The sequence below is a fragment of the Sciurus vulgaris genome (assembly GCF_902686455.1).
Source record: "Sciurus vulgaris genome assembly, chromosome: 16".
NCBI classification, from domain to species: domain Eukaryota; kingdom Metazoa; phylum Chordata; class Mammalia; order Rodentia; family Sciuridae; genus Sciurus; species Sciurus vulgaris.
Window position 1 is genome coordinate 27,174,237 of NC_136477.1, and position 21,933 is coordinate 27,196,169.

General features: G+C 34.5%; 1 protein-coding gene across 4 annotated transcripts in view; it reads left to right on the forward strand.

Moving 5' to 3' along the window:
• Positions 1-21,933, forward strand: part of OXSR1 (oxidative stress responsive kinase 1) — a 101,445-nt gene that overhangs the window by 58,327 nt on the left and 21,185 nt on the right. For all 4 annotated transcript variants that reach the window (XR_013759986.1, XM_079115621.1, XM_079115619.1 and 1 more), the window contains exons 8-11: positions 6,047-6,180; positions 11,759-11,807; positions 12,391-12,456; positions 21,652-21,774. Coding sequence is in view for 3 of the 4 variants with exons in the window: in XM_079115621.1 (XP_078971747.1) it covers positions 6,047-6,180; positions 11,759-11,807; positions 12,391-12,456; positions 21,652-21,774 (372 nt within the window). In the remaining variant the exon portion in view is untranslated. The remainder of the gene's footprint in view (positions 1-6,046; positions 6,181-11,758; positions 11,808-12,390; positions 12,457-21,651; positions 21,775-21,933) is intronic.

Sequence of the window (21,933 nt, forward strand, 5' to 3'; positions counted from 1 at the left end):
TTTCATTTATTTCTGCTCTGGTCTTTATTATTTCTTTGCTTCTACTAATTTTGGGTTTGACTTGTTCTTTTCTGGTTTCCTGAGTTGCATCAGTAGGATGTTTATTTGGGATTTTTTTTTAATATATGTTTTAGTTGCAGGTGGACACAAAACCTTTATTGCATTTATTTATTTTTATGTGTTGCTGAGGATAGAACTACTGAGTCACAACCCCAGACCCACCCGCTGTTTTTGGATGTAGGTGCTTATTGCTATAAACTTTCTCTTTAACTTTTCTCTTTGCTGTTGCTGTATTCTATAGGTTTTGATATATTGCTTCCATTTTTATTTGTTTCGAGAAATTTTGTACTTTCTCTCTTCATTTCTTTTTACCAATTGATTGTTCCAGAGCATGTTATTTAATTAACCATTATCTGTGTAATTTCTAAGTTCTTCTTGTTGATTTCTTGTCTTATTCTGTTGTATTCAGAGAAGATATGTGATATGATTTTAGGTTTTGAATTTGCCAAGACTTGTTTTATAGATTAATATATGGTTTAATCTGAAGAATATTTCATTGTGATGATGAGAAGAAAGTATATTCTCCAGCTATTGAATGAAATGTTCTATAAATATCTGTTAGGTCCATTTAGTCTATAATATAATATAACTTTCATGTTTGTTTGATTTTTTTTTTTGTCTTGATCTGACCATTAATGAAAGTAGTTGTTGAAGATGGTAATTATTTTTGTATTGGAATCTCTAGCTTTACATCTAATAGTTATTAGCTTTAAAATTGATTGCTTCAGCATTGGGTGCCTGTATATTTACAATTATTATCCCATTATTGTTGAAATAGTCTACATCATTATATAGTGACCTTCTCTGTCCCTTTTTACAACTTTTGACTTAAAGTCTATTTTATTTGTATAGCTGCTCATGCTTGCTTTTGGTTTTTATTTGTGTGGAATATCTTTTCCATTTCAGTCTCTGTGTGTCTTTACTGGTGAGGTGAGTTTATTGTAGGCGGTGTATAATTGAGATTTGTTTGTTTTTTAAAATTCATTATTCTAAATCTTTCAACTGGGGGGATTAAATCCAGTTACAGTCAAGATTATTATTGACAGGCAAGGGCTTACTCCTGTCATTTGGTAATTTTTTTTCTGGTTGTTTAGTACATCCTTTGTTCCTTTCTTTTCTCCTGTTGTTTATCTTTGTGGTGAGGTGGTGATCTATAGTGATACAGTTTGTTACTTTTTCTGTGTTGTGTATTTGTTCTTCTAGTGGTCATGCTTTCATGGTGGCAGTTGATCTTTTCAAAAGCTAACTTTTGATTTTATTGATTTTTCTCTCCTGTTTTTCTGTTCTCTAATTTCTTTATCTCGGCTCTAATCTTTTATAATTTCCTTCCTTTGGCCAGCTTTGAATTTAGATAGGTTTTCCTAGTTCCTTTAGTTATGAGGTGGTTGATTTAACATCTTTCTTGTGGTTTTTAAAGTTTTATTTTAATTTTAGTACTGGGAATTGAACCCAGAGTATTCTACCCCTGAGCTATATCCCTATTCCTTTTTATTTTTTGCCCATGCTAGCCTTAAATTTGTGATCCTCCTGCCCAGCCAACTGTGTGGGATTACAAGTGTGTACCACTATGTGTTTTAACGTAAGCACTTACAGCTATATATTTCCCACTGAATGTTGCTTTTGCTGTCTTCTATAAGTATCAGTATGCTCTTTTCATTTTCATTCATCTCTAAGTATTCTAATTTCCCTTGTGGTTTCTTTGATACATCTGTCATTCAAATGTATGTGTTTTAATTTTCATAGTTTTGTGAATTTCTCAGTATTAGATCTGTTATTGAATTCTAAATCGACCCTTTGTAGTCAGGGAAGATGCTTTGTATGATATCTGTCTTTGGAATGTATTGAGAATTAATTTGTAGTCTAACATATAGTGTATCCTGGAAATTGTCCCATGTATACTTGAGCAGAACATTCATTTTGCCATTTTTGCATTCTGTGTCTGTTAGATCTACTTGGCTTATTGTGTTGTTCAAGTTCTATATTCCCTTACTTAATCTTCTGTCTGGTTGTTCTTTTATTAAGAGAAGATATTGAAGTCTCCAAATATTATTGCAGAACTGTTTCTCAGTTTTTGTGTCATTTTGATTTTTATCATCAGATGTATGAATGTTTATAATCATTATATTGTCATTGAACATTCTGTTAATACATAATGCAATTCTTTTTGTTTTTATTAACACTTAGATTTAAAGTCTATTTTATATGCATCCAGTGTTTTTTTTTCCCTCCAACTTTTTACCTTCAATTTATATCTTTGAGTCTAAAGTATCTCTCTTGTGTAAGGCATATGGTTGGTTCATGTGAATCTCTTTATGCTCATCTTACTTGTAATTTATTGATCTTCTTAATTGTGTACATTTATTTCTTTAATCAAATTTGAAAATATTTTAACAGTATCACTTCTGTACTTTTCTCTGTCATCTTCCGAGCTTCCCAAAATGCATATGTTGGTCCTCTTAATGATATTTCAGAAGTCTCTTAGACTGTTTCTTAGACTCAGTAACTTCCATTGTTCTGTCTTCAAAGTAATTGATTGTTCCTTCTGCTTGCTGAAATCTGCCTTTGAATCATCTAGTGAGTCCCCCCCCCCCCCCCCTTTCAGTTGTACTTGGTGTCAGAAAACTTTTTGGTTTCTTTTGAGGTTTTTTAAATCTCATCTCATCTCATAATAGAAATTGACATTTCTATTTTGTTCAAGCTTTCTTTTCCTGATTTTCCTCCTATCTTTCTTCCTTTAGTTTTTGAGCATCTTTAAGATAGTTGTTTTAAAATCTTTGTCTAATTAATCTTCTATCAGGTGTTTTTCAGGGACATTTTATTTCATTCCTTGAACTTTCCGGTTTGTATGCTTTGGGTTTGTGTGTGTGTGTGTGTGTGTGTATGTGTGTTTCTTGTCGAAAACTGTACATTTAAATCTAATAATGTGGTAACTCTGGAAATCAGAGTCTTCTTCCAAAAGATTTACTGACTTTTTGCTATTATTTTTATTTTTAATTACTCTAGCTGCCTCTGTGACAAAGAGCCTTGGGTATAATCTTAATGCCTTCTCAGGTCTATTCTTAGAATTTTTTCTTGAGTTTGTGTGATGTCTTTTTAATTTTCTCTGTGTATGTAGTTTTTTTCCTAGTGTTTGATATTTGAGTGTCAAAAAGGGAAAAAGAAACATGAAAGGTGTGGTAATACGATATTGGCTCTTTAAATCCACTGGAAGTCACTTTAGCTGGAGGGGAAAGGACTTATACCAACATGGACAGCTGGGCTCTTTACATGCACCTCTGTGATCAAACGTAGTCAGCAGTGAGAGCACCAATCTACAATATTTAAAAAACATAGTCTTTTATTCTTCACTTCGGATCTTCATACCATGTGTGTTTTAATCAGCTTTTTCACTGCTGTGACTAAAAGACCTGACAAGAACAATTTTAAGGAGGAAAAGTTTATTTTGAGGGTTCATAGTTTCAGAGGTCTCAGTCCATTGACAGCCAGTTCCATTCTTTGGGGTCTTGAGGTGAGGCAGAGCATCATGGTAGACAAGTGTGCCAGAGGGAAGCAGCTCACATGATCAGGAAGCATAGAGAGAGACTGTACTCGCCAGATACAAAATATATACCCCAAAGGTATGCCCCCAATGACCCACCTCCTCTAGCCACACCTGACTTGCTTTCAGTGACCACTCAGTTAATCCCATCAGGGGATCAATTCACTGATTGGATTAAGGCTCTCATAAGCAGATCATTTCTCCTCTAAACCTTCTTGCATTTTCTCAACATGAGCTTTTGTAGGGAAACCTAATATCTAAACCATAACAGTGCAGTTGCTCTGGGGACATGTAACAGTTCCCTACCCTAGAGTTGGAGGTGGGGATGGGTAGCTTTTTCTTTTCTATTAGTTGAAATAGACCGAAATTTACTTCACTGTCCAAGCTTTTCCTTAGAATTTGAAAGCCTTTAGTAGAATTCAGAGTTCCAAAATCATTACTTCAGAGAGATTATCTAGTATAGTTGTCTAGGTGTGTAGAAAGAGACTCATGGTACTTCCTGTTCCACCATCTTACCCCCATAGTGTTCTGTGATATACTCCTTCAAATCTCTATAACAGGTACAGTATGAATCAGACATTAAAATACAATGTAGGTGCTTGGCATTGGATGAGTTTATAGTATAGTTGTCTTTTTTATGTTATGCCTTTCCATCTCTTGAGTCTTGGTTTGATAAAATTATAGACCAGCATCTCTCATTTTCCTATAGTCTCATTTACAAGCAGCTTCAAGGGGATGATGATCATTTCTACTTCATAAGGTTTTAGGGAAGGTTGCATATTTTGTAAATATAGCTAACATGTTTTACATAATTTTCTGTGTCAGGCACTGTTTTAATTGCTTTTCATATAATAATCCATGCATGGTGTTCATATGCTAGATATACTTATTATTTTCATTATTTATTAGATAGAAATTAATACAAATTTTGCTTTGTGGTTGAATACTATGCATCTTTTATTAAATGTCCTGTCATTGTGTACTGATCTAGTAGTTATGGGAAATGTGGTTATTAATCCTGCCAACATTAGTGACAGAATGAGTTTTTGTGTTGTAGTATGGTTCTGTCAAGAATGTTGGTAACCATTTATCTGTGTGGTTGTCCTCTAGTTATAATATGTACATGAATTCCGTTTTTCTCTTCATAACTGTGGCAGTTATTTTTCTGCTTTTCCACTGCAAAAGATGCCATGTAGATGACCACCATTGTAAACTGTCATGTCGATACTGCATCTGTATCATCTTGGTGTACTCTAGAACCTTAAGAAAAGATGTGATTCTGTCTCTGTAATGCTGTTAACAGTATAGAGAGGAATAAAACCAGTAAAAGAATTTTATGAAAACCCTCTATTTCTCTATTTGTTTAAAAGTACATATTTTTACAGCTGCAAGCTGGGAGGTTATTTTTAGGCCAATGAGATGACTTATTTTTAAAAAGGTGGTAGTAAGTGAGGTCTACTTATCATCCATTGTAGATTATTATTCCTGCAGTTCTGGCTGGACATAAAGGTTAACCTATTTGCTCAAAATAAAAAACATTGCCAGCCTTACTGATTTCATTTCTGTAAGTTTATATTGAATCAGAGGAGCAAATAATAACATTGATATGGGCCCCTTTTATTTTTTGTGTTGATTTTATATTTTAAAAATTGTTGCATGCTTTTATACAAAAAATCTAGCAATACAGAAATATACAAATAACTCAAATCCTTCCATATAAATAAAACTTTCATTCCTTATATCTCTGTCCATCAAGCTGGTAAATTGTCATGAAAGCCAAAGTGGGAAGGAATGTAGGATGGACAGAATAATCAAGATTGTCAGTTGCTGCAGGGGAAGTAGAAAGAATGTGGACTAAGAACTTCTGTAGCTTTGTTAACTCAGGTATCACTGGTGATTTCTGTGGTAAAAGTTTTTAAGGAGTTCTAGAAAGAGAGGCCACAGTACAAGGAGTCAAGGAGAAGCTGGGCCATGAATACGTGAAGTACTTTAGTAAGCCCACGCTCTTAATTTTGTTGTGGTTTTAATTTTTTTTTAAAGGTAGTTTGGTAGTATACTAATTAGAACTTGGGGACAAGAAATAAAGGATTCTAACTAAATAACAACAATGTTGATACAGTAGGCCCATGTGAGCAAGCTGTCTGGAGAGCCAGCTATGTGTAGCATTTTATTACAGTGGAAGTCACAAATAACTCTGAGTTCTAAACAACTGGTCTAATATGAACATATAATTTATTTATTTAGCTAGCAGTGCTGGGAATTAAACCTGGGACCATGCACATGCTAGGCAAGTGCTCTACTACTGAGCCACATCCCCAGCCCCCTAATGTGAATCTGCTTTTATTTGGAGGAGGGAAAGTATGCCTGTATTGAAAATTCTTGACCACAGTTGTTAATTAAATTTCATTGAGTCATCAGAAGTTTATACTGTATTGAAAATTTTTACAGGTTTTAATGCTAACACTGCAGAATGATCCTCCTTCTTTGGAAACTGGTGTTCAAGATAAAGAAATGCTGAAAAAATATGGAAAATCATTTAGAAAAATGATTTCATTGTGCCTTCAAAAGGATCCAGAAAAAAGGTAAAATATGAGAGAAATTGTACTTTTCTGTTCATTTGATATGTAAACCATCTGAGATTCATATCTGAAGGACTAACTATAAAGTTTAAAAAAGTATACAGAGACTACTTTATAAAGACCGTTTTACAATGTCTTGATTTCTATCTTCTTTTTAGTATATAGTGTACATGAAATAGTTTAACTATTTATAAGTAAGTGTTTTGAAGCTACAAAATTATATATTGTGAATGCTGTATTAGTAAAAAGCCAGATTAATGGGAGATGTTTGTTTTTACTTTGCACTTAAAATTTTTAAGTAAACAAATATCCTAATAATATTTATGATTTAATAACAAAAGAAATACACATAGCAAGTTTATATTTAGTGTCAAATAATAGTACTTCTTTTCATGTTAGAAAGATTTTAGTAAGTGGACCAGAATTTCAAGTAGCTTCTTTGTTGGTACTAGACAGATTGAGTGGCAAGTGAACAAATAAATAAGAATATCCAATGTGTGTATCTCTGACTATTAAATAGCATTATAGAATGTTGGATATCATTGAATACAACCTTTTCTCTTTGTGGTCACCCAGATGCCTAGTCATAGGGGTGGGACTTGAATCCAAAAATCTAGAGTTATAATTTAGGGCTCTATTCTATACGTTGTTTTTCTGTTTCATATATTAGTTAGTTCTCCAGAGAGACAGGTTTCACATTTATAGGTTCAGCCAACAATGGATCAGAAGTATTCTGGGAAAAAAGTAAAACTTTACTGAATACATAGACATTTTCTTATAGTTATTCTATAAGCAGTATAGTATAAAAACTATACATAGCATTTACACTTTATTGGATATTATAAGTAATCTGTAGATGGTTTAAAGTATATGGGAGGATGTGTATAGGTTATATGCAAATACTATGTCATTTCTTATAGAGGACTTTAGCATCAGTAGATTTTGGTAGTCATGAGGTTCGGGAACCAATTCTCCTGGAATACCAAGGGACAACTCTGTATTCCACTGAGTTTCTTATCACTAAAAGTTCTTTAATTTTGTCTTCTGTAAAGGTCGGCAAAAGTAAGACTTTGACGTCCTTGATCATATCTCAAGTATATATAATGGGGTTTCAGAATTTACTCTTGGAATTATTGGAAAGGGTAAGAAAAAGAATCAGCAAAGTTCATACCTATGTTTTAGAATTTTTTTCTGTTTCTGAGTCAATGGTTAAAAAAGGTAGGGAACACTTGCTTTTGCCAAGTTAGTGAACAAAAAGAAGAAATTCTTTTATTACAGATAATTAGAAATGCCAGAGAAAAGCGATCAAACTTAAAGGTCCCTGGATGCCAGAAATAATGAGGTAACCATAGATTAGGGAAGAAATTTTATGAACTAATCCAGTAACCAGCTGCCTTCAGTTGAACTGTTCATTTCAGCAACCTGCTAGGTTTTGGATTTCTAACTCCCATGTTATGACTGGAATTGAAATCTCAGCCCCAGAGGGAATTTTGAACTGACATTCTGCTTGAAGCTAAGACTTTCAGAAGTCTACAAACTCAGTAAAACGGTAGACTAGCATAGAACTGTCCATCATGTCATCATCAAGAGAAAACAGAAATCTCTCCTGAATAATGTCAAACCCTCAACCTTGACATTCCACAAGCTGAGTATCTAAGGAGTCTCAATTCATACTACCTGTTTTGCCCAGAAACCCACAGTATTAGAAAGTTAAAAAAAAAAAAAAAAATGTTGCCAAGCCAGTTTTACTTTTGACTGAAGCATTCTCAGAGAAATGCACTGGAAGAACATTTCCAAATTACAGGTCCCGTGATCCCTGCACATAATGTCCCACTAAAGATATGATCACAGTCTAAAATTGCAATACACTATGAACTAAAGTTGGCAGGTGTTAAGTAGAAGCATTAGTTTTCCAAGATATTAAGATAATGCAATGCTATCTGAAAAGACTATAAAATAAGTCTAGTAAAATAATTAAAATCATAAAAGAAATCAGAACCCACAAGAAAAGAGTTTGAGCATGATAAAAGTGTAAGTAGCACTGTTAGAAATAAAAAAATATAGTAATTAAAATGTAAAGCTTAATGGATTCCCTTGAGTGTGGACTGGATTGTGACTTGTTTCTGATTAAAGTATGAAAAAGGAAAAAATAGCAATTTTACAGAGAAGAAACTTGATCGTAACACCACTAATTAATGGTTAACATCACCATTAATAAGACATGATGGTATTATGTACCTTATGATGCAATTAGAAGGGCACATCACCTATAAAGTATTCTTTCTTTGAATTTGTAATTTCAGTTTATAACTAGAAAACAATCACACAAATCCAAATCGAGTAGTATTCTACAAGATACCTGGCCAGTACTTTTAAAAGTTATCAAGGAAAGGAGAGACTGAGAAACAGTCACTGTTTGGGGAAGATGATAGAGAAATGGTGACTCAATGCAACAGGGTATCCTACATTAGATGCTGCAGTAGAAAAATGAAAGTAGTGGAAAAACTGGAGAATCTATTGAAGTCTGTACTTTATTTTGTACCAATGTTAATATTTTAGTTAATGGCCTGATAATTAGACCATGGTAATGTAAAATGTTAACATTAACGGAAGCTGGTGAAAGGTTATGTGGGAACTTCATACTATATTGGCAACTCTTCTGTAAGTCTGAAATTGTTATAAAATGACGTTAAAAAAAGAAAAAAAAAAACCTTGGGAGTATAGAAAATCTAGTTTCTGTTTTTTAAACCAAAATTAAACTTTGTTTAGGGCATTTTAAGATATAGGCCATTTCTAAGATAAAACACAAGAACCCTAAATGGACTGGTTAAATGAAAGAGCCCAGTAGAAAAGATAACTATTGGCTTAGCATGTACCAGGCATTGTTATAAACACTTAGTGTATGTCTCTCATTTAATTCTCATGCCATCCCATGAGGGTGGCTTTCTTTTTTTTCTGTTTTACAAGAGGAAAAATTGAATCAGAGGTTAAGTAACCTTGCATAAAGTCACACATCTAAAAAATGGTGGAGTTAGGATTTTGACCTATGCAATTTGATTTCAGAGTGCCGCTTTTTATGTCATTACACTGTACTAAAGAAATTGCTCAAAATATAGCATGAAAAAATGAATGGTGGAAATATGAAAGAGATTAACATTCAAAGGATGAGAAAATTCAGAGAGCATGTATGTGTTTATGAATATATGTATACAGGTTGGAGTGTCTCTTGTCTGAAATGCTTGGAATCAGAGAATTTTGGATTTCAGGGTTTTTTTTTTTATTTTGGAATATTTGCATTTAATAATGAGATATCTTAGGAATGGGATCCAAGTCTAAACCAAAATCTGTTTTTATTTCTTATATAACATACACATAGCCTAAAGATAATTTTATGCAGTATTGTTAATATTGTGGATGAAGCAGTTTCGTGGTGTGGAATTTTCTACTTGTGGCATTATGGTAGCACTCAAATTTTGGATTTTGGAGCATTTTAGATTTTAGATTTTTGAATTAGGGATGCTTAATATAGATACATATAAACACAAATATTTACATATACACATATATGGACTAGCCAGGAAAAACTAGAGAGAATATAGGGGAAGCAATAGTCAAAGAAATAATGTCTGAACATTTTTTTCAATATTGAACACTGTAACCTCAGATTAAAGAATCATCTCCCCCAGATTCCAGGCATTGTCTCCCTTTTCCAGTGTTCCAAAACTTTCTACATTCAGCCTCAGGGAACAGATTACCTACTGAGGAATAGCGGGTTGACTGAAAACTACTTCCCCATAACAATAATTGAGGCCAACATATAGTTAAATAATGCTGAGAGAAGTTAACTGTTAACCCAGAGTTCACCATCTAGTCAGAGGAGCATTAAAGAACTAGTTAACTGATTCTTTAAAGAGCTAGCAAACTAGTATGCTAAAGAGCATGAAATTAAGATATTTTTCACACAAACATTGCTTTTCAATCACATCCTTTCACTTAACTCTTAACAAAATTGGTACTTAAAAGCAGGATGCCCCCATTTGTTTACAGTAAATAAATAAATAAAAGCAGGGTGCCATGGTACACACCTTTAATCCCAGACACACAGGAGGATTGCAAGTTTGGGATCAATTTGGGCAATTTAGCAGCATCTTGTCTCAAAATAAAAAGGGCTAGGGATGCAACTCAGTTCCCCTGGATTTAGTCCCTAATGCTGGGGAAAAAAGGAGGTGTACTTTAAAAAGAAGGAAATGAGCCTACAAAAAAGGAAAAAATAGTAAGGAGCCATCTTGGGCAAATTGTTGAAACATTGAAATCTTGTCTGATTTCACATTTAACTGCTTTCTTAAATTCCCTCCCCCATCAAATCTATGGCTTCAGGCATACTAAGCAAGCCCTCTACTACTGAACTGTACTCCTCGCCTTGTTTACTTAATCTTCATAATAGTCCTCAGGGGCACTGGTTCTTAAGCTTGAATGCACATTGAAATGACCTGGATAGTTAAAAACAAAAACAAAACTGCTGATACCTGGGTTTTACTCCAATACATTTTCTTTCATTGTTCACTGGTATTTATAAATACCTTGGATACTCTTAACGCACAGCAGTGATTAAAGACTGCTGCTCAGGTTGGGAATGTAGCTCAGTGGCACAGTGTTTGCCTAGCGTGTGTGAGGCCCTGTGTTTGATCTTCAGCATGCAAAAACAAAGAAACAAAAGGACCCCTGCTGCTCTTATAGGCTTGGCTAGGTAACAGTGTACCTTAGAGAAATTGCGATTTTTATAGAATTACATGGTAAGTATGTGACAAAATCAGGTATGGGCTTTTATGTGTAAAATTCTTTATTCTGAAATGATATATTTTTAAAAGCTTTTCAAATTAATGGTGAATTTAGTCAAAACTGTGCAGAAAGACTGTGCACAGTTGAATTAAAAATTGACTTTGGTTAAATTTGGGGTATATTCTTTTACTTTTTGAAATCTTTAGATCTTCTTCCCCTCTCCTCCCCTCCCCTTCTCTTCTCTCTTTCTCTTTCTGATATTGAGATTGAAGTTAGGGCCTTGTACATGCTAGGCAAGTACTCTACTACTGAGCTACGTTCCCAGCCCAGATCTTCAGTTTTTAAAGGGAAATTGTGGAATCTAGTTGCCTTAAGCTGAAACCTGTCAGGCAGCCTTGTGACAAGAAGCAGAAAACTCTATTAGGACCATTTCCTCTTTATGATCTTAAATATATATTTATGCTTTGCTAAAAATAATAGATTGTCTGACTTCTTGGGAAATAATATTAAAGCAAATATGTTCGAAGCCACTAAAATGCCATTCTTCTAGAAGCAACATTTCACTAATGAAATTTTCAAAGAATGTCTTAATTATTATCAAAACATTTCTATTTGAGTGTTTGTTTATTCTACTCCATGTCTTATACCCAGGTTAACCTACTTTTTGTTTTTTAGCAGGTTAAGGAAAGTAGAGTGTACTCAGTTTTTATTTTGCTGCTCATGAAATCATTTTCTCATTTTCGAAGATGGAAACTCACATTACACTTGAATTAATTACAATAACTTTCTTTTCTGGTTTTAGACCAACAGCAGCAGAGCTATTAAGGCACAAATTTTTCCAGAAAGCTAAGGTAGGAGATTCTAGCTTTTGTTTTCATGTGTTCATATAATGCTCCTTAATTATGCATATTTATTTTCAGTGTTCATAAGTTGTATTTCTTAAGATGATTATGTGTGGAAGAATGCTAGAAGATTAAAAAAATCACCAAGGGCATTATGTATATAATTTTTGGTATGTAAGACACTTGCTTTGGAATTTAGTAAATTTTTTTTGGTATAAATTAAATGTCAAGTTAAACTTACAGCAATAATGAATATTAATTTTTGCCATTATAATCTGTGAAAAACATTGAACTCTCATTTCAAGGTTTACTACTTAGTTTGTGAATATCTCATTTCCCAAAGATAGTGGTATGTTATTATAGCTGGAAATTCAGGACCAACAAAGGACATACAATAAAGCAAACTTTTCATAATGGTTCATTCAGCACATTGAAGCTGTGTTTCTGTTTCTAAAACCCTGGTAGTAATGTTCTATGGTAGTTTCATACTTCTTCATAAAACATATTAATTGTGATGAACATTTCTATGTCGATTTTATTGGTTCAACAAAAACTTCTTATAAAAGAAAAAATACTTATTTTCCCCCTCCAGAATAAAGAATTTCTTCAAGAGAAAATATTGCAGAGAGCTCCTACCATTTCTGAAAGAGCTAAAAAGGTAAATGAGGGTCTAATCAGTTTTCTTAGGAAATTTTATAGAGTTGATTTATTTTTGATTTTTTTTTTCTTTTAGTTGTAGATGGATACAATATCTTTATTTTCTTATGTGGTGCTGAGGATTGAACCCAGTGCCTCACACGTTTTAGGCAAGTGCTTTACCACTGAACTATAGCCAAACCCCTATTTTTGATTTCAAAAGTAAATGTTAAGTAATATTCTATTAACAGAAGAAGCAGGATTATTCATTTTCTCTCAACCTTTTCTAAAGCATTCTTTGATATATTCATTCAGCAAATATCATTGGTATATCATATGCTAGGGCATTACTCTGCTATCTACTAGAATACAAAGGTATGCTGGACAGTAATTGGTGAGTAATTCTGACCCCTGTTTAATCACTGTTTCCAGCTTCCAGAGTGAGTAGTGATTTTATGTAGCATTTATATCTGCAGTACCTTCTAACTCCAAACTTTTTGTTGCTTTGACTGAAAGACCAAAAGAACTTTGTTACACATAAGTCATTTCCAAGAACTTTGGTCAGAATGTGAACACAGAAATCCATTAAGGTCTCAGTTTGGGCAAAATATGAGTTTTTCCTTCCAGTAGGGAAACGCCTCTTCTTCCCTTTCCCTTCTCTTCCTTAATACAGACTTAGCCAATGTAAAGGAAGTGAGGCCAACTGGCTTCTGCTGATGTTAGACTTTAGGGAGAAGGTAAAGGTACTGTATCTCATGGACCATGGTAGTAGGATTGTCTGGGAAGTTTGAGTAAATCTATTAAGTGACTTTTTACTTCCATAGGCTTCAGTACTTGGGAATTCTGATATTATTCAGAAGGTTTTGATTAATAAAGAATCAGAAAAGTATATTAAACACTTTGAAATGATATTCTTAGCACTGGTAGCACAATTGTCTCTACTTTAGAGATATATCTTCTGCAGACTTGGATACTTCAATCTTGTTATTAAGGGTCCTTCTTGCTGGGTGTGGTGGCCCCTGCCTATAATCCCAGCAGCTCTGGAGGCTGATGCAGGAGGATCATGCATTCAAAGTCAGCCTCAGCAATTGAGTGAGGTCCTAAGTAATTTAGCAAGACCCTGTTTCTAAATAAAATATAAGAAAGGGTTGTCATGTGACTGAGTGGTTAAGTGCCCCTGGGTTTAATTCCTGGTACCAACCAACCAAACAAGCAACACATACACAAACAACCAGGGTCCTTCTTTTCTTCCTAAGACATTATTGAAAAGCATCAGTTTACTGTTTTCTAACTTTTTGGGTTGGCAGGGAGAGGGGTACTGGGGATTGAACTCAGGGGCACTTGGCCAGTAAGCCATATCCTCAGCCCTATTTCATATTTTATTTAGAGATAGGGTCTCACTGAGTTGCTTAGCACCTTGCTTTTGCTGAAGCTGACTTCGAATTCTCGATCCTCCTGCCTCAGCCTATGTGCACCACTGCACCTGACTGTTTTCTAGCTCTTTGACCTGTGCCTAAAAGAGTTATACTTCCTCCCTTCTGCAAAAATTTCCCCCATCTGCCTCAGGATCTTTTTACTTGCTATACTTCTGTTATCCTTTTTCAGTGGTTATTATTCATTATTACACATCTGAATCACCTTGGGACTTAAAAAAAAACAAAAAACAAAAAAACAAAACAAGCATCATAAGTAGTGTAATCCCAAACCGATTAAATCAGATCTCCAGGAAAATGGAATCTGGAAGATTACTCTTCATGGATAGCCACTTGGTCAAACACTCATTCTTCCGCTTCATTCAGGTCTCTGCTTAAGCTTTTCCTCAAAATAGTTTTTTCTGAACTATATCTTAAAATAGTACCCTCCCATAACTTTCTATTATTTTACCCTACTCTATTTTTCTTTAAAGAACCTAGCACCATCTCACATTTTACAGTCTTTCACTAGAACAAAAGCTTACTGAGATCAAGGACTTTTGTTTGTTTCTGTGTCTTCAATAGGCCTAGATCAGTTTCTGACACTCTGTAGATATTCTGTAAATAATGTGAATGCATATTAAAATCTACATGCTTATAATTATTTGCAGTAACAACATAGAGATGTGTTTAATATCTTGCAGGCTGATTTATTTAGGAAGAGTGAGCCTCAAAAAGATAGTACAGTGAATATCTACATTTATTCCCACTCTACCTAATAAAGGTTAAGAAAGGTTAAGAAAATAAAAAGAAAACTCATAAACCCCAAACTGACAAAATATGAGAGAAATGAAAGCTGCAACCAAGATTTCAAAATTATGATGCCAGTAAGCTAGTGGTAGGGGACTTGGCAAATCAGAGGACTCCAATTGCTAAATCAGCATTGAAGAAAGTTTAGACCCTACCTCACACAGCAGACCCCCCAACCTAGGCAGTTAGCAGTACCAGGTACCTTTAGAGTACGAGTAGGGCCAAAAGCAGGAAGATTGGTTGACAGTATTAAGATAGAGTTAGACTCTAGTTCCTGTTCCTCATTCCACACTGTACACTAAACATTGTATGGAGGTTTATTCTGCGGAAAGATAAAAGAAATGGTGTCTAAACTAAAAGATACCAAGCACAGTTGAAGACTGAAGTAACTTACTGAAAATGGGCATTTCATTGAATGTGTACATACTGAATGTTAAGAATCTCCAATCACACTACTTTATTCAGTTACTTGAACATGAGCATGAAAGCTTATTAGCCTTCAGAGACAGAATATTGGAAGATCTAATCAAGATCAATCTGACTAGCCCGAGGAAAGATTTAAAAGGTACTGATGGGGTTTCCCTGTGAAATGCCCACCCAGATCTTTCTACAGCAAAACTCATAATTAGCTATCTCTGCCCCCTTAAAAGCATAGTGCTTCCAATTGTTTTTTTAGTTTCTGGATCTGAGTTCAAAAATCGAGGAACAAAAGGTGTATGAGGAAAACCTCTTAATACCAAAGCTAAAACAAACAGAAAAATCCCCCAAACCCAAAAAACAACAACGAAACCCCACACAGGACAAATGAACGCAGGGAAAAAAGGAAAAAAAACTTAGAGAAAACGGATTATATAGAAAGACAGTTTAAATAAAATCATAATCCTTCAGAGGTAAGAATCTACCTTCATAAAACAAGAACATGATACTATTAAAAAAGAAGCATTTGTGCCAAGACAATTCAATTAGTAAAGAACAGTCTTCAACAGATGGTGCTGGGACAGCTGGGTGTTCACACACAGAAGAATGAAGTTGGGTCTTTCCCTCCCACCATACAAATAAGTTAGCTAAGATTAGATTGTAGACCTAAATGTAAGAGCTAAAGTTTTAACTCTTAGAAGAAAATACAATAGTCCCCTCACCTGCAGTTGTATTTTCCTCAGCTTTGGTTATCCACGATAAGCAGTGTGAAAATATTAAATGGAAAATTGCAGAAAAAATTCATAAGTTTAAAATTCTGCACGATGAAATCATGCTTTGTCCTGTTCTGTCCCAGGTGTGAATCATCTCTTTGTCTAGGATATCCATGCTATGTATGCTACCAGCCTATTAATCAGTTAGTGCCATCTCAGTTATCAGATTAACTATCATGGTATTGCAGTACTTGTGTTTAACCATTATTTTACTTGATAATAGACCTAAAACAAAGAGTAATGATGCCGGCAATTTTATCAAAGCATGTTGTTATAGTTGTTTTATTTTAGTATTAGTTATTGTTAATCTATTACTGTGCATAATTTATAAATTAAACTTTATCATAGGTGTCTTTATATGAATAAACAGTATATATAGGATTAGGTATTATCTTTGGTTTCAAGAATCCATTGGGGGTCTTGGAATATATTCCTTATGGGAAAGAGGGACTTGTTCATAGGCATAAATCTTTGGAATCTTGAGTTAGGCAAAGCTTTCCAACATATGAACTAAAAATATAATAAAAGAAAAAATGGATAAATTAACTTCATCAGAATGAAAAACTTTTGTGTTTCAGTAGATACCATCAAGAAAGTGAAAAGAAGCTTACCAAATGGATGAAAATATTGGCACATAATTTTATCTAGACTTTATAGAGAACTCCTTCAATTCTGTATGAAAAGACAACTCAATTGAAAAAATGGGCAAAGGGATTTTGGTAGAAATCTCTTCAAAGAAGATACACAGATGGCTAATAAACACGTTAAAAGATGCTCAATATCATTTACCTTCAGAGAAATGTAAATTAAAATAACAGTAATATACTTTATACCAACTAATACGGCTATCATTAGAAAAAGTAACAAGTGTGAGTAAAGCTATGGTGAAACTGGACCTTATACACTGCTGACGGAAATGTAAAATGAGCAACTGTTTTGGAAAATATCCTGGGAGTTCCTGAAATGGCCAGAGTTGTTATGCAACCCAGCTCTTCTATGCCTAGGCATATCCATTAACAACACATATACACACAAAAATGTGCACAGATGTTCATAGCAGCATTATTCATAGTAACTGAAAAATGGAAACAACTCAAATGTCCATCAACTGATGAATGAATACATAAAATTTGGTGTGTCCATGCAACGGAATATCATTCAGGAATAAAAAGAATGAAGTACAGATGGTTTTCAACTTAGGGATTTTTTTTTTCAACTTTATGATTGTGTTTAAGTAATAGGCACTCAATAGAAACCATACTGTGGTTTTGAAATTTGATCTTTTCCTGTACTAGCAGTATTTATACAGTACTCTCTTAAGATGCTGGGCAGCCTCAGCTCCCAGTCAGCTATACAATCATAAGAATAAACAACTATGTCAATAGACTTAAGGATAAGAATCATATGGTTATTTCAATTGACACAGAAAAAGCATTCGGCAAAATACAACACCCTTTCATGCTCAAAACACTAGAAAAAATAGGGATAGTAGGAACATACCTGAAAGTTGTAAAGGCTATTTATGCTAAGCCCATGGCCAACATCATTCTTAATGGAGAAGAACTGAAACCATTCCCTTTAAAAACGGGAACAAGACAGGGATGTCCTCTTTCACCACTTCTATTCAACGTAGTCCTCGAAACTCTAGCCAGAGCAATTAGGCAGACTAAAGAGATTAAAGGGATACGAATAGGAAAAGAGGAACTTAAGCTGTCACTATTTGCGGATGACATGATTCTATATTTAGAGGATCCAAAAACCTCCTCCAGAAAACTTCTAGACCTCATCAATGAATTCAGCAAAATAGCAGGCTATAAAATCAACATGCATAAATCTAAAGCATTTTTATATGCAAGCGACAAAACAGCTGAAAGGGAAATGAGGAAAACAACTCCATTTGCAATAGCCTCAAAAAAAAAAAAAATACTTGGGCATCCATCTAACCAAAGAGGTAAAAGATTTCTACGATGAAAACTACAAAACATTGAAGAAAGAAATTAAGGAAGACCTTAGAAGATGGAAAGATCTCCCATGTTCTTGGATAGGCAGAATTAATATCGTCAAAATGGCCATACTACCAAAAGTGCTATACAGATTCAGTGCAATTCCAATTAAAATCCCAATGACGTACCTCACAGAAATAGAGCAAGCAATCATGAAATTGATCTGGAAGAATAAGAAACCCAGAATAGCTAAAGCAATCTTTAGCAGGAAGAATGAAACAGGGGGTATCGCAATACCAGAACTTCAACTATACTACAAAGCAGTAGTAACAAAAACGGCATGGTATTGGCACCAAAATAGACAGGTAGATCAATGGTACAGAATAGAGGACACAGACACAAACCCAAATAAATACAATTTTCTCATACTAGACAAAGGGGCAAAAAATATGCAATGGAGAAAAGATAGCCTCTTCAACAAATGGTGCTGGGAAAACTGGAAATCCATATGCAGTAGAATGAAACTAAACCCCTATCTCTCACCCTGCACAAAACTCAACTCACAGTGGATCAAGGACCTTGAAATCAGACCAGAGACCCTGCATCTTATAGAAGAAAAAGTAGGTCCAAACCTTCACCTTGTTGGCTTAGGATCAGACTTCCTTAACAGGACTCCCATAGCACAAGAAATAAAAGAAAAGCAAGAATCAATAACTGGGATAGATTCAAACTAAAAAGCTTTCTCTCAGCAAAGGAAACTATCAGCAATGTGAAGAGAGAGCCTACAGAGTGGGAGAAAATCTTTGCCACTCATACTTCAGATAGAGCACTAATTTCCAGAATATATAAGGAACTTAAAAAACTCTACACCAAGAATACAAATAACCCAGTCAACAAATGGGCTAAGGAAATGAACAGACACTTCACCAATGGAGATCTACAAGCAATCAACAAACATATGAAAAAATGTTCACCATCTTTAGTAATAAGAGAAATGCAAATCAAAACTACGCTGAGATTCCATCTCACCCCAATTAGAATGGCAATTATCAAGAATACAAGCAACAATAGGTGTTGGCGAGGATGTGGGGAAAAAGGTACACTCATACATTGCTGGTGGGGCTGCAAATTAGCGCAGCCACTCTGGAAAGCAGTGTGGAGATTCCTTAGAAAACTTGGAATGGACCCTCCATTGGACCCAGGTATCCCACTCCTCGGCCTATATCCAAAGGACTTAAAATCAGCATACACAGAGATGCAGCCACATCAACGTTCATAGCTGCTCAATTCACAATAGCCAGACTATGGAACCAACCTAGATGCCCTTCAATTGATGAATGGATAAAGAAACTGTGGTGTGTATATATATATATATATATATATATATATATACACAATGGAATATTACTTAGCCATAAAGAATAATAAAATTATGGCATTTGCAGGCAAATGGATGAAATTGGAGAATATCATGCTAAGTGAGATAAGCCAATCTAAAAAATCCAAAAGACGAATGATCTCACTGATAAGCGGATGATGACACGTAATGGGGGGTGGGAGAGGGGCAAGAATGGAGGAAGGAGGGATTGTATAGAGGGAAAAGAGAGGTGGGAGGGGTAGGGGGGTGAAATAACGGAATGAATCAAATATCACTACTCTATGTAAATATGAATATGCAGATGGTATGCTGTTACTCCATGTACAAACAGAAACAACATGTATCCCATTTGTTTACAATAGAAAAAAAAGAAAAAAAAAGAATAAACAACTGATAATCTATAGTGTACTGTTTCGCTAAGCTATGGTGTTTGGTAGTAGATATGTTGAATACATTTTTCTTACAATATGTTCATAAAATAGGCTTATTGGAGCACAACCTCATCAGAAGTCTAGGAGTACCTCTAACAGACAAATGGTACAGATCAACCTTTAAAACATTATACTAGTGAAAGAAGAAGCCAGTTACAAAAGACCATGTATTATATGATTTCATCTATGTGAAATGTTTAAAATAGGCAAATATATAGAGACTAAGTAGATTAATGGTTGCCTAGTACTTGGATTGGAGAGAATGAATAGTGACTACTAACGATATTATATGCTTTGGGAGTGGTGATGACAATGTTCTAAATTTGATTGTAGTAATGATTGCACAACTCAATATTACTAAAAATTATTGAATTATATACTTTCAGTGGCTCAATTGTATGATAGATAAATTATATCTCAGTTAAGCTGTTTTTTTTCTTTTAAAGGAGAGCTTTTAGAGAATGGGTACCTTTACAAACAAAGAGCTCTGAGAAATTAAAAAGAGAAGAATTTCAATACTCTGTTTGTAGGCTAAAGTTGAGGAAATTTCCCAGAAAGAGCCTAAAGGCCCAGAAGTAAATAAGAGAAAAGATGGACATTAAAGGATCATTTAAGAAGTTTTAGCATTTGAGTAAAAGGAGTTCCAGAAAAGGAGAACTAAAAGAAAAGAAACCATTGAAGAAATAATTCAAGAAAAATATCCATAACTGATGGTCATAAATTTCCAGATTGAATGAGCCTGAGTACCCAGCATAATGAACAAAAATGAACTAATACTGATGTACATTGCTGTAAAAGGTCAGAATACTGGAGGCAAAAAGAAGCTTTCTAGAGAAGGGAGGAAATGTCACAAGAAAGATCAGGAGTCACAGTGACCTCAGTAAGCCAGATTGCAGTGGAACAGATATCTTGAAAATTGTGGGAAAAAAGTTATTTCTAACTTAGACTTCTTTTTTCTACCAAATCATGACTGAAATGTGGGGATGCAATCTGGATATGTTTAGAAATGCCTGGCTTTAATAAATGTGGAGGAAGTACTTAACTAACATCAGGGCAGTTGTATGATCCAGGAAGTATAATCCTTTGCATTATGGTAGAGCACAATCTGAATTAGTCCTGGGGTGAAGCCAGGCTTGACTGGCTGGAGTATATTAGGAGGTCCTGTTGGAGGAGGACTTCAAGATGACACCAATAGAATGCCTAGTGTATTTTAATATGGTGAGAGGAGATCTACCCAACTGAGAGAGTAGATGTTAACTTCAAGGAAAACAAGATACATAGCAAAGAGAACTAATAATTATATTCAGTAAGGCTTAGGAGTGATATGTGTATATAATCATGTGATATAAATACCAAATATTGATCTAACCAGAATTACAGTGTATCTGGAGAAAAGAGTAGGGGATTGACAATACAGTTAAATTGTCATGTTCCATAGTGGGAAGTTCCATAGATAATTCCTAAAACCAAAAAAGTAGTAATGTGACACACACATTATTTTAAAATAATAAGCTAAAATGAGTTGAAAGTAAACTATTTGCAAGGGTAATTTTGATTTAAGAAATTGAAAAGATAGAATAATACTGTTTAGGGGCTAGGGTTGTGGGCTCAGTGGAAGAGTGCTTGCCTAGCATGTGTGAGGCACTAGGTTTGATTCTCAGCACCACATATAAATAAATGAATAAAATAAAAATCAACCGACATCTAAAAAATACTTTAAAAAGAATATTGTTAATCTTGGCTTTATTTTTGGGATTCAAAACCTTTTATTAAATGTCTCAGGGCTTTAAACACATTACTCAGATTTGAAGCACCACATAAAAAGTTTTTATGTTGTTTGGGCTCAGTATAGAAGGTTGTGACTAAAGACGGGTGGTGGAGATTGTGAATAGAAGCAAGTGAGGTTTGGAGGGTATTAGCTTAATGGGAACACTTACTCATGAGGACAGTAATCATTCATTTAGTGGGTTGAAGTGATAGAAGGGGAGGGAAATATGGTTATATTTTCTGCTTCATAAATGTTAAACAGTCCACATCTCTTTCTAATGAGCAGGTTCGGAGAGTACCAGGTTCCAGTGGCCGTCTTCATAAAACAGAGGATGGAGGTTGGGAATGGAGTGATGATGAATTTGATGAAGAAAGTGAGGAAGGAAAAGCAGCAATTTCACAACTCAGGGTAAGTTTTGTTAAACTGTATTTTAACTGGGATTCTTGTTCAGCTTAAGCAGCTAAAATGTAGAGTACTGGCAGAGTTTTATTTGACAGGGGTCTGATTCATTCTGCATGGAAAATTGGACTTGGTGTATCTGTTTGAATATGATAGTATTTAGGCTAT